The 13,378-nt window shown below is 35.7% G+C and overlaps 1 protein-coding gene across 1 annotated transcript in view; it reads right to left on the bottom strand.

The window, feature by feature from the left end:
• Positions 1-13,378, bottom strand: part of CRYBG3 (crystallin beta-gamma domain containing 3) — a 124,313-nt gene that overhangs the window by 29,105 nt on the left and 81,830 nt on the right. The window contains exons 13-17 of the mRNA XM_025376029.1: positions 10,782-10,924; positions 10,539-10,665; positions 9,299-9,331; positions 3,623-3,732; positions 73-199 (exon numbers count right to left, since the gene is read on the bottom strand). Coding sequence (XP_025231814.1) covers positions 73-199; positions 3,623-3,732; positions 9,299-9,331; positions 10,539-10,665; positions 10,782-10,924 — 540 coding nt within the window. The remainder of the gene's footprint in view (positions 1-72; positions 200-3,622; positions 3,733-9,298; positions 9,332-10,538; positions 10,666-10,781; positions 10,925-13,378) is intronic.

Genomic DNA, 13,378 nt, shown 5'->3' with positions numbered 1-13,378 from the left:
CATTATCATTGGTGGTAATTAAACTGGACAAGAAAAAGAGTCTTATAAGTATGCATTTTGCAAAGTACTTACATAGTCAATGGGCTTGAGAGATTTGACTTTAGATGCTGGGCAACCGCAGGAAGTCAGGTCAGCATAGAGGCCTTCTTCTAACACACAGTGATTAACAAACACGTCTTCTTGGTAATAGAGGAGCCAGCTAAAAGCCAAGCAGTAAAACATTCAGTCAAATTGCATTCACTTGGCAGTATAGGCTCATTATTTTGCTGTGGGAACTGGTGTAGGGGTAGGGCATAGAAAGTGGTGCAAAGCACCACCACACCAGCTTAAACACACACACACACACACACACACACACACAACAGCTACCACTATTATTCCTCGACTGCTTATGATGCACCACGCATTAGGCTAGGCACTTTACATATACTATTTCATGGTGTCCTTAATAATTCTATGAGTTAGGAACATTCTCATTTTTATGGGCAGCAAAAGTAAAGATCAGAAAGGTAAGGTGATTTTCCCACGGTTCCTCAAACTACTCAATGGTAGAGATGAAGTTTGAAATGAGACGATGTATGCTTTAAGCTAAAGACATTCTTTTTATTTAGTGCCTTCATATACAGCACTCTGGGATTAGATCAGGGTGATTATTAAGTACCTGAACAGATTATAAGCTCTTTTTGGGAAAAATTAAAAATGTTTGTATTCAGTTTAGATGAGTATAGAAGACAGATTTTTTTTTTTTAAATCACACAAGAGTATATAAAACTTGTCACCTACAAATCTGACAACTAATAGAAAATTTTAAAAAGAAACCCCTTAGAATCTTCAATAGTGAGTTATCTTCAATACAGTATTCATCAAAAGATAGCTAAACACCCACCCTTTTGAAAATAATGAGCCCAAGGGAAAAATTAAATGACTGTTACTAATTTAGTTTTGGTGTGGTTAAGTTCTAGCCCTGTATTTTAAGATCACCAGAACTGTACTCTCGCCAGACCAGTTTAACTTTGGATAACCGTAGAAATGCTGTGGGACATTATAATTTACTGTCATGTCTTCTACTGTAATAAGCATTTCATAGTCAACATTTATCAAAGGTTTCTAGTGTGCCAGGCATAAAGCTAGTGCATTATTTTATTTAGTCCTTGTAAGAAACCTTTGAGGTAGGTACCATTATTACTCCTCCTTTACAGATGAGAAAGCTGAGGTTCAGAGAGATGACCCATTTTGCCTAAAGTTACATAGCTAGAAAATGGTGGAACTGGGCTCAAATCCAGGTCTCTCACACATTCCAGGTGCTTACACAATTGTCATAGTTCTTGTATTCTTTTATCCTGCTGTTGTATATTTCCTACATGAAGAGACATGTGTGACTAGTTTGTCCTATTATTCAGTGTCAAGAAAAATACATTTTCCTCCAGAAAAACTTCAGTGTTTCTCATTAACAGACAATGATCCTAAATCTTGTAAAATATTTTCTTCTATCTTAGTGGAGAAGGAACTCAGAGCCAAATAATAATAACAAAATGATTTCAGGTCCTTGGGGTGTGTGTGTGTGTGTGTGTGTTTATTTCTTATTAGAGTTGCAGATCTCTATTTAACTTATTGTGCCCTACTTTGTGTTTTAATGTTGTAAAACTCACATTTCTTTTTCAGAGGTAAGTATATAAAAAAAAACAAATACAAGGAGGCTCAAGGCAGAAGAGCTATAGGAAATAGGAGAAGGAAAGGACTGCTTGATTTAGGGTTAATCAAGAAGGTGAACAGAAATAATGGAGTGGACTGAACCTTAAAGGATATATCTGAATTATTATTAAGCAGGGGTCACAAACTTATATACCTTCAGGAGACCACACAGGTAATGCAGATTTGAGTAGTGTACCAGGTGGAAAAAAATTGGGAATGGTGGTGATTATGGTATGGTGGAAAGCACATATGCAATCTACTCACTACCAGCTAATTACTGACAAAGGCAAAAGCTTTCTCCAAGTTGTAAAATCTTCTGATTTTAAAGAGAAGGTGGAAAACAGCTTACCTAAATGTAAGTATTAATTACATTTACCTTACCTACTTACCTAAATGTAAGTATTAATACTTACATTTGTATTAATGTATTACATTTGTAAAAATTGTATTAATACAATTTTTTTTTTAATCTAGCGTATAAGCCAAACAAATGACACCTGCTGGCTAGATTTACCAGAGACCTCCAACCTTTGGTATGAAACAGGCATCAGCAAACTACAGCATGTGGGCCAAATCTGCCCCACTGCTTGTTTTCAAACAGCCCATAAGCTAAGACTGGTTTTCACATTTTCAGAGGGCTTAAAATTTTAAAAGAAGACTATTTCATGACATGTAAATGTTACATACAATTAAAATGTCAATGTCCATAAATAATGTTTCATTGGAATGCAGCTGTGCCTATTGGTTTGTGTATTGTGTATGGCTGCTTTTGTGCTATGTCTAATAGCAGTGTTGAGAGTAGCTGGGATAGAGCCTGTGGAACCCACAAAGTCAAAAATATTCACTATCTGATTCTTTATAAAGTGTGCTGACCCCTGGTATAGAGGGTATGGAGGAAAGCAAATGTTAGAAAAGAGAATAGGATGGGAAATGGATAGGAAAAGGAGGCTAGTCAGGAAAAGAAAGAGCTTGAACTTGATTGGACTGGTACTAGAAAATGGCTGGGAATTAAAGCATTAGCAAAAATATTAAACTGGATTTTGGGACACATAATTGGACTGTGATTTGTTTGGGGTAAACACTAGAAATTAGATGACACTGAAACAGGGGGTAGCTAAGAGACTGAAGTTTTTGAAGCGAAAAATAGAAGGCCCAGGTCTCTAATGATTCAAGGGAGAAGGGAGGAAAACTGACAAACCTAACATATTTTAAAGGAAGAAAAGAGACTTTGATACGTTGCTAGGTAGATGTTTGATACACAGAGATGCCACTGAACTGTACAATTAAAAATTGTTAAAATGGTAAATTTTATGTTACGTATATTTTAGCACAATAAAAAATTTGTAGAATATATTTTAGCTGTGAGAATCACATGTAGTTTCATATACACGTGAAAAATATACAGTATATTGTTGCAATTGGAAGAATATCCGATTCAGAGATGAGAAAAAAAGACCAAAGGAATCATGGGTCTGAAATTTGGTATGTGATCTTGGGAAACCCTAACTCTGAACCTGGTTTCCACATCTGTGAAAGGGGGATGATGAACACTTCGTTAAAAGGTAAAAAAAATTAGCATTAATATGTCTTACTTTAAAAAACACCAGGTATTTTTTATCGCATTCTACTGTGTGAGACAGTAAATATACAATATAAACATTCAAAATATTTAGGAAATAATCTAAGATCACAGTGAGAGACAAAAATCAAAATGTTCCCTAAGTTGGTTAATCAGCATTCTGCTTTTCTGTATTCCATCATAGCTCAAAATACAAATTAAGCAAAATTAATATAGATCAGTTAGCAGGTAACCAATGCCTGTTGAAGATAAATTTTAAAGATTCACTGTGCATGCAAAAAATATATCTCTGTAAATTTAAAAACATTAGTTATTAAATAACAGCAGAAAACACTAAGTAAGCATACTTACCAACCTCGAAGAACTTTAAAAGAACATGGTATGAGTGAAGTCAAATCAGAAGTTTCTTCTGTAAAATCTATACATTCACCTTGGAACCCTGGTTTACTGAATACTTTGAGCTACAAGAACAACACCACAACAGTTAAACAGAAAAAAAAAAATGGTCTTAGATGATCAAAAGCAAATAAAAACCTTTAATTTCATGAATTTATAAAATGTAGCAAAATATCAGACTCATGTTTTACCTATTATCAATGAATTCATATTAGGGATAATGATACGCTCCTTAAACTTGCTTTCTTACATGTTTTCAGGAATGGAACGTCACTGTTTGTTTACCATTTTCTTGCCTCTCTTCCACCAAATTGTGGGAACAGAGGCCTAGAAAACAATTCTACCTATAAAAGAGTACATTAGAGTCCTTCCTCCACTAACATGTGGTCCTTTATTCTCTCAAACAATCACTATGCCCTATGTTGAGACTGGATGTATAAAATAAGAAGAAATTTAGTGCTAAACATGAAAGAGGCTTAGATTAGTGTAAGGCTACATGGTTAGATGCTTCTCTCCCTAGCTCTTCCTGATCCACAGTTAATATAAGGAGAAGAGGAGAGCACAAGCGCATGCCCATAAGCAAGCATGAAGAGTACCCAGGAGGGCACAAGAGCAGATGGCAGAGGAGATAATAATGACGGGATTAGTGGAAGATTTATGGTGAAGAAAGAAAGATATCTGTGTCATGTATTTCAGCTTACAGGCTTCGGTTTTCTGATAAGAATGCCTTAAATGTGCAGCTTATAGTTATATACAACTACATTTCTACTTTAGTCAATTTTGTCGAGAAAAATCCATGAAATCTCAACTATAATTCCCTTTAGACCAGATATATAATAATCTACAACTCTAGTAGCCTTGAATCTACAATAGGAATGAAAAAAATTAAAGAGCCCATAAAAATTTCATAATACACTGGAGACTTGGAACAACATGGCCCACAGGTCCACCCTGCACTGACAGGCCTGCACTAGGGCACAGAACACATCATAACAGACCATCTGCTCGTGCTGTCATCGAGGATAAGGCTTTTCTGAGCAGCTAATGTTCACCTCCCTCGTCTTCCCAAAGGCCTTTTCTTAGAAGAATTGTTTCTTGGTTATCTCATTCTGCTCTGACCTTACTTGATCTGTTATCAAAGATCAGTCAAAATCAGGGAGGTGAGAAAACTAATTCCCCATGATCATCTGTGGCTTGTACAACACCACTTCCTACTGTGAAACCACGCTGTATTTGGAGCATTAAAACATCAAGGGACTTCTTGCCTTAAGGAGATGTGATCCAGCAAGTTTCTGTTGTAGTCCTTGTAGCAGATACAGAGGATAGCAAAGCAATGAAGTCCAAACCAAGACATACTTAGGTTTTTTAACTTAAAGACATATAAAATGTGAGGCTAAAAAGCAAATCACTTTTAACCTCCAAAAAATGCAGAGAAATTTCTCCTGCATGGAAATTCTTAATAAAAATTAAAGAAAAGCCACATGAGAAGAGAGACATGTTGTCTTGCTCACTAACTACATTCCCAGTTAATTAGTTGTATACTGCTGAATTGAAGATTTATACTTCACCATTTTCACAATGAAGCCACGAAACATCAAATCCTGGACTACTGATAATGCCAGTGAAGCATATTTCAGATGGTATATATAGTAGCCACCTCCAGTTTTTTGTCTCAGTCTTCATACCCAGAAAAATTAATTAAAATCCATATACACATGCAGAAATAATGTTATAAAGTATCTCTTGATTTGATGGGTTAAAATAGTCTTTGTCCAAACTTTAAAAACTGGGTTAAATGCTTATCTGAGTTTACTAGATGAGATATGGTATATGATTCACCCAGAATTAGACCAACTCTACAAAAATATACCTCATTTTCATCACCTTATCAATCCTCAAAACAGAACAATTTCATGATAATGTTCTGAGGATCGACCATACAGAAACCAACTCTGAGCTTACTGATTATAATAATTAACTTGTGGTTTCTACTCTTGGTGAAATTAAGTGACCGAGCCTTGGAGAAATTAAGTCTTTGGAAAAACTAGCTGGATAAATGACCATGTTGGCTTCCTTTACAGAACAATGGATAACAAATATACAAAACAACTCAGGTTGCTTAAAACCAAGGCAAATAGACAAACAAGAGATGAGTGTTTTCCAAACTATACCCATCCTTCTGTGCCATGTTGGTACGGCTCAATCCCTAACAGCTCCCCAACTAGAAATAGAAGTGAAGGAAAAAAAGTATCCCTCTGGTTTGCTTTTCACATATATTATCGTACTTCTTTCTTAGAACTACCATTTGAGCAGAAATTATCTCCACTATATTATGAAGATTTCACAGAAATTCTTTTTGCTACATAATTTTCATTTATAATATATGCTAACAATATGTGGTAATATATATCTTTAATATAATATGACAAACTAAAAATGCAATGAACTACTGACAAAACAAGAAGCTGTGCTTACTTATTCTACAATATCAGCATTATTTTTAATGTAATTTGACTTACTCCAATACTAAAATAATTTCTATGAGAAACTTTCTTCCCTGTCTAAATAAGACTTTCTCTAGCCCTCTGAGCCTCCCTCATAGAAATATGTTGATTATTAAGGAAAAGTCTTGTTTCTATTCTTCTATTACATCACATATTTCTCATACTGCAGTGTTATATATTTCTCATATTGGTTATATAATGTACAATGATTTCATTTCCCTTATTAATCATAAAGGTTTTCTTTACTGAAATAATTCTTCCTAAGTATTTCTGTGATTTGGCTCCTATAAAAATGATCTGGTTAAAGTGCCACAAAGAAGTGTTTTCTCTTTACTGCTTGTAAATCTTACTGTATTTGCCTAAAGCTGTCACTTTCCTATCCCCATACATGAAAACAGTAGCAATAGTTATTACAGATCCTGTGATCACTGTAAAATTCAGTGAGGCTAAATTATCCAATATAAGAAAATACCTAGTTGTTTTTCTTGGTGAGAATCATGCATAAAATGGAACAGGGGCTCAATATTTAAATAAATCCAAACATTTAATTATATCTGGAAATGGGCTTTAAAAAGATTCTAGAAACAAAAAGTACTTGGTTGAGTCAAAGGGGAGAACTGGTTAGAATTTCTAGAGAATGATGCCTAACTACAACCGCCTCTGAAAACTAAAGTCACTGTTATAAGATTTAATCTAGTACTAGATTCCAATATTCAGGACTTGTGGTAAGAGAGATGATGACGATATGCAGATAATACATATTCTGTTTGGTTTTTGTTTGGGAGGGAAATTAAAAAAAAAATGTCACTTGCTAACAGTGAAGAATTCTATAGCGATCCTATATATCTTGAGTTGCTAATTAGACATAATGACCAAGCTTCAGCCTTCAGAAAAAAAAAAAAAATCTTCTCAATAAAAGGTGGTGTTCTCTGCATGTTCTCACTCATAAGTGGGAGTTGAACATTGAAAACATATGGGCACAGAGAAGGGAGCAACACACACCAGGGCCTGCTGGGGAGTGAGGGGTGAGAGGAGGGAACTTAGAGGACTGGTCAGTAGGTCCAGAAAACCACCATGGCACACGTATACCTATGTAACAAACCTGCACGTTCTGTACATGTATCCCCCTTTTTTTAAAGAAGAAATAAAGACAAAAAATTAAAACAAAATAAAACTTTCCTAATCCCAAAACAAAAAATAAGATTAAAAAATAAAAGGTGGCGTTCCACCAATATCTCAAATAAGCCACATCTCCTCATGATATGTTTCCAGAACAGTCATTAACAATATTTTCAATCATCATAACACTCATAATGTATACTAATCCCTATACACCTACATTTTCTGGCTTTTCCCCTCTTAGGTTGCTTGAGGTTCCCCTTAAAATTACCAGCATAAAAAAATTCCCTCTCTGACTTGAGCTCTGAAATGAAACTTCCTCCTCATTCCTCAGGGAAAATTAGTACCCCATCTGAACACAGCATCTGTATTGCCAATCTGACTGTTGTAACTACTGCCTGTTGAAGAGAAAATACTTTCTAGTTATAGAACAGAACCAGCGTGTCAGCCAAGATCTGTTTAAGTAAGTATACACAAAAAGAATGTCTGAAAATTTGATCCACTGAAAATAACAAGACCTTTGATACTGGGCAAACTAAGAATGTTTTGTTCATGTGTTACTAAATATCCAGTTATCATACACCTGTCAGAAATGCTTATTCCACAAGGCAATACCTTAGCCATACCCAGAAAAATGAAGTGGAGCTGATTTCACTGGGCGTTTTCTGCGGCTTCCTCTCTTCCAGTTAGACTGGAAGTACTATAAAGAAAATCCTCCCAGCAATCTGCCCCAAACAAGGAAGTCCATAAAAAAAGAACAAGGAGGTAGGAGCAGGAGAAACAGAGATTTAAAAAACGAGGCTTTTTATCTGTACTTAGAACTCAAAAAATGCGCAGTTTGAAATAATTTCTCTTTTTTCTATCTACTCATGTTGTTTTGATTCATGTGAAAAAACACTTTAAAAATCCACAGTTGGGAGTTTTCAAAATTTCAAAATAAAAATTTGGCAGGAAGTGTCTCTAAATACAACTCAATTATATTCAGAAAGGAAATGTTCCCAATAGGCCTGAGCTAATCAGAAAATAATAAAACCCAAAAGCATTGTGAATGGAAACATGGTTAAACTAAGCTGGTCTGAAATAAACACTGACATGAATATGAAAAACATACACATTCAGAGAAAAACACTGAGCATTATGTAAAGGCAGCAAATGCCAAATATTTAAAAGTAATCACTATATTTGGCTTTTTGACAACAATTTTTCTGAATTTGTAATTTAAAATAAAACAAAGGAAGCAACGTCTCTCACCCCCTCTTCCTTCTATAGTTGTACTGCTCGCATCATGATTATGTCTTTATTTGATGTAAAATTCTGAACATGTGGTTTTGTCAAGTGTGGTCCATACTAGAAACGTCTCTTTTGCTACTTCTAGTTGTGTATATGGCACTTACTTAAATTCTGAATCTCAGATTTCTTATCTATAAATGGGAGTAATACTGACCTTATGGACTTATTAGAAATGTTAAATAGGTACAATTTCTAGCCCTCAGTAGAAAATAAACAAATGTTGGGCTCCAAAGTATTGTCCAGTTCCCTTTAAACCATTAATACAGTAGAAATGAATATAGGGTTTGAAGTTCACTAGCTCAGAAATATTTGATTATAGGTATTAGAAATACATGTACATAAGAAGCATGCTAAGACAGTGACTTTTCCATGGTAAGTTTGCTCTTCCAGAGATAAATATAATATTCTGTGAAGAATGTGACACTGAAGAAAGAATGGACAATGGGAAAGAAAGAGTGCCAGAAGTTCAAAATGACCCTAAAGTGGTCAGAGCTACAGCTCTGTCAGGAGAAAACAAAAGGAAGTGTGACAAACCCAGTCTAATACAACCACTGACAAAGATGTAAATTCTTCTACTCATAGATACCAAGTGCAATATAATCTGCTCTGCCAGAGAGACACATAAAAGTTATCTGCAGAAAAGAGAAAGATTTGAGAGAAAGGGTATAAATGCTTTTAGTAAACAATTTAACAATTATAAGAATATTTTAAAACATACCAAATGCGGAGGTTCATTTATCCCAAGTGGTTCCTGAAAACATATTAAAACATTTTCAAAATTGTAATCACATAATCTTAGTTGTCTTTTTGAAAGTTTTGAAAATATCCTTTGAAAAAAATTTTTTTTTCTTTTTTTTTTCCCTTGCTTTTCTGAGAGAGTATTCCTCTGTTGTCCAGGCTGGGGTACAGTGACACAGTCCCAGCTCACTGCACCCTTGATCTTCAGGGCTCAAGCGATCCTCCCAACTCAGCCTCCCAAGTAGCTAGGACTACAGTCATGTGCCACCACGCCCAGTTAATTTTGCTTATTTTTTGTAGAGAGGAGATCTCACTGTGTTGCTCAGGCTGTTCTCAAACTACTAGGCTTTAGCGATCTTTTACCTTGGCCTCCCAAAGTGCTGGGATTGCACACCTGTGCCACTGCAACCAGCTTGAAAAAATTTTTTCATGGTTTGACCTATTTATGAGACTCTGAGAATTGGCTATGGCTCTCAAATAACCTACTGAATTCTCTTATAATAATTTTAGTATTTATAACTAATTCACTTTTAAGTAATATTGTAGGTGGAAGAAAAATACGGCCTAGTGCCCATTACAAAGAAGAAGTGTGAATTTCTGAACATTATCTCATGGGCACTCTTATTGTTCTGCAGGGTTTATTATCCAAACTGGCCACACTCTTCTACAACTTCATGAATTTGCATACAAGGAGATTATTCCTTCTTTGTGAAATGCCCTTTCTGCCTAGAAAAATTGCTTTTATCCTTTGAACTATCACTCAGTTCACCAATATATCCTATTCTGAGGCAAGGTCTTCAATTCCCCAGGCACTGAGTGTTCCCTTTCCCTGCTCCCCTGCACTGCCTACACACTTCATTTTCTCACTAATCATACTACCATTAATTGTCCATACATGTATCTCCTCTGGGAAACAGAGAACCATCAGGACAGTCTTATTCAATTCTTATCTCCAGTGATTAGCATAGTGTCCAACACATCAGAGACACTAAATAAATGCTGTTAAGTGAATGAACTGATCAAATTACGAAGTCATCTCATTCATGTGTTAATATCTACCACTCTCTATGGAGTCTACAGGAATTCAATTGCTATTGCATTTTCTTTCTATATACACACATGACATCATTCAACAACTCCACTTTTAAAAAGTGTTTTCCACATATTCAATTGCATACTATTACATGATGCAGCATTGGCTATATTCATACTTCGCTCACCAGTTGGATTGGTCGTATCGACATGATTATATTACTTGATCCTCCCCAGTCAAAAAAGCATTTGTATTTCCCTTTTTCTAAAATGTATTGTTCTCCACAGAAGAACTTTTGCTGGTAGGCAACCCATCTAGTAGGGAAAAAAGAAAAAACAAAAACATAAAAACGAGTGATACACAATTGAGCAAACAACAATTTTAAATACCAAAGACTCTCTCAAGGTTCTTAGAGGAGGGGGCAACTTACACTCCACTTTTAACATGAATGGATCTTGTCTTACTGCCAAAGCCAATTTCTTCCAAATCAGAAATTTCCTGATTTGTAATGTCAATAAACTTCCCACCTTCTAGGTCAGATTCAAACAGTGTGACAGAAGATTCTATAAAATTCTAAAAGGAGAAAGAGGAAAGTTTAGGAAAACATACATATTCTGTTTCATGGACTGCTATTATCTTAGCAAAATATCACATACTGTTGGGGTAATTTTTACACAGATAACTCCAGGAACAATTTTAGATGGCCCCGGAAACAATTTGATAGTTATTACTTCCACATCGTTTAAAGGAAAAAATCAGCCTGAATTTACTTTAATTGGGAAGATATCGCATTTTTATATAAATAGTTATTTAAACAGTTAGTAATTTAAATAGTTTAGTTGTATAAACAGTTAGTAAATTGCTGAGACTTATAGGCTATCATAAGCAACACTAATTGCCAAGGAAACCAGTCTCACTTGTGCCTAAGGAACAAAAACTCTATGAAACAAAAGTAAATAGTGTACTTTGGCAATGTGTGACAGGATTTTATGAGCTTAAATATAATAGGAAAAATACATGTAATTTGCTAAACAAAAAATGCTCATTAAAAAATTAAAATAACGATAGGAAATTAGAAAAATTTATAGTGAGTCAACACATTTAAAACAAAGAAAATCTCTATGACTCAAATAGATTTTTGGCAAAAGACAAAGTTCACGAAAGAGAAAATAAATATGCAAATGTCTAATTTCATTAGTAAATTAAAGAAATTCAAACTAAAACAATTAGATAAAACTTTCACTTTTTTTTTTTTTTTTTTTGAGACGCTCTTGTTGCCCAGGCTGGAGTGCAAGGGTGTGATCTCAGCTCACTGCAAACTCCGCCTCCCAGGTTCAAGCAATTCTCCTGCCTCAGCCTCCCCAGTAGCTAGGATTAAAGGCATGTGCCACCACGCCTTGCTAATTTTTTATTTTTAGTAGAGATGGGGTTTCTCCATGTTAGTCAGGCTGGTTTTGATCTCACGACTTCAGGTGATCCGCCCCCTTGGTCTCCCAAAGTGCTGGGATTACAGGCATGAGCCACTGCGCCCTGCCAGAACTTTCACTTGGCTGGAGTGCTGTGGCGCAAGCTCCGCCTCCCAGCTTCCCGCCATTTTCCTGCCTCAGCCTCCGGAGTAGCTGGGACTACAGGCGCCCGCCTCGCCCGGCTAATTTTTTGTATTTTTAGTAGAGATGGGGTTTCACCGTGTTAGCCAGGATGGTCTCAATCGCCTGACTTCGTGATCTGCCCGCCTCGGCCTCCCAAAGTGCTGGGATTACAGGCGTGAACCACCGTGCCTGGCTCAAAACTTGCATTTCTTAAAGATCTAAAAGTTCAGTTTTGTCAAAACATTGCTGATGCACACAAGATTAAACATCTATTTTAGAAAATGGCTTAAAAAATAGTTTAAAAAGAAACTGTTCACACTCTCTGACCCTGTAATTCCTTTTTGAATTAAGAAAATGTGGCACATATACACCATGGAATACTATGCAGCCATAAAAAAGGATGAGTTTGTGTCCTTTGTAGGGACATGGATGCAGCTGGAAACCATCATTCTTAGCAAACTATCACAAGAACAGAAAACCAAACACTGCATGTTCTCACTCATAGGTGGGAACTGAACAATGAGATCACTTGGACTCAGGAAGGGGAACATCACACACCGGGGCCTATCATGGGGAGGGGGGAGGGGGGAGGGATTGCATTGGGAGTTATACCTGATGTAAATGACGAGTTGATGGGTGCAGCAGACCAACATGGCACAAGTATACATATGTAACAAACCTGCATGTTATGCACATGTACCCTACAACTTAAAGTATAATAATAATAAATAAATTAAAAAATAAATAAATAAAAAAATAAAAATAAAAAAAAGAAGTCTCCTAAGGGAACTAAATGGTGAGAAACTTGTATGCAAAAATGTATTATTTACAATAGTGAAAAATTGTAAACAATGTAAATGTCCAATGGTTTAATACGCCTTTTACTTTAATAAGACTTTTACTTCATCCGTCACTTGATGGAATATTAAATATAATTAAGAGTTTTTAACCAACTAACAGAATAAAGTCCAGGGTAAGCCCTGTGAGATGACTAGATTACTACCATCGCTGCTTTTCTACACAATTAAGTAACTGCCAAAGTCACCTAGATTTAAATGTAGCTCTTCTGCTTGAGACTAAGGAACAATGATGGAACTACCTTAAAAACTGTATTCCATTTTATATTTTAAAGCACTTGCGTAAGTTAGTAGAATCTCAGGCACAGTACTGCCTGCTACTAAGAGAACACTATTGAGCAATTGCTTCAGGCCCAAAGATAAGTCTTAAGGATCAGTAATTTGATTACTTTTAAATTCCATAAAATCCCTCAGCTGAGTCCTTGCATTACAATCTCCAGAGGGCAATGTGACATGAGACATTGGTGGAGATCTAATGTATCCATTAATTTAGGAGAGAAAAATGGTCTCCGCTGCATACCAACCTGATGTCGAAGGTCTGAAAAGAGGCCTAAAGTCTGAAAATCGCAACAAAAGCAAAT

Source organism: Theropithecus gelada, chromosome 2 (genome assembly GCF_003255815.1).
Source record: "Theropithecus gelada isolate Dixy chromosome 2, Tgel_1.0, whole genome shotgun sequence".
NCBI classification, from domain to species: domain Eukaryota; kingdom Metazoa; phylum Chordata; class Mammalia; order Primates; family Cercopithecidae; genus Theropithecus; species Theropithecus gelada.
This window is presented reverse-complemented; position numbering and strand designations above follow the sequence as displayed.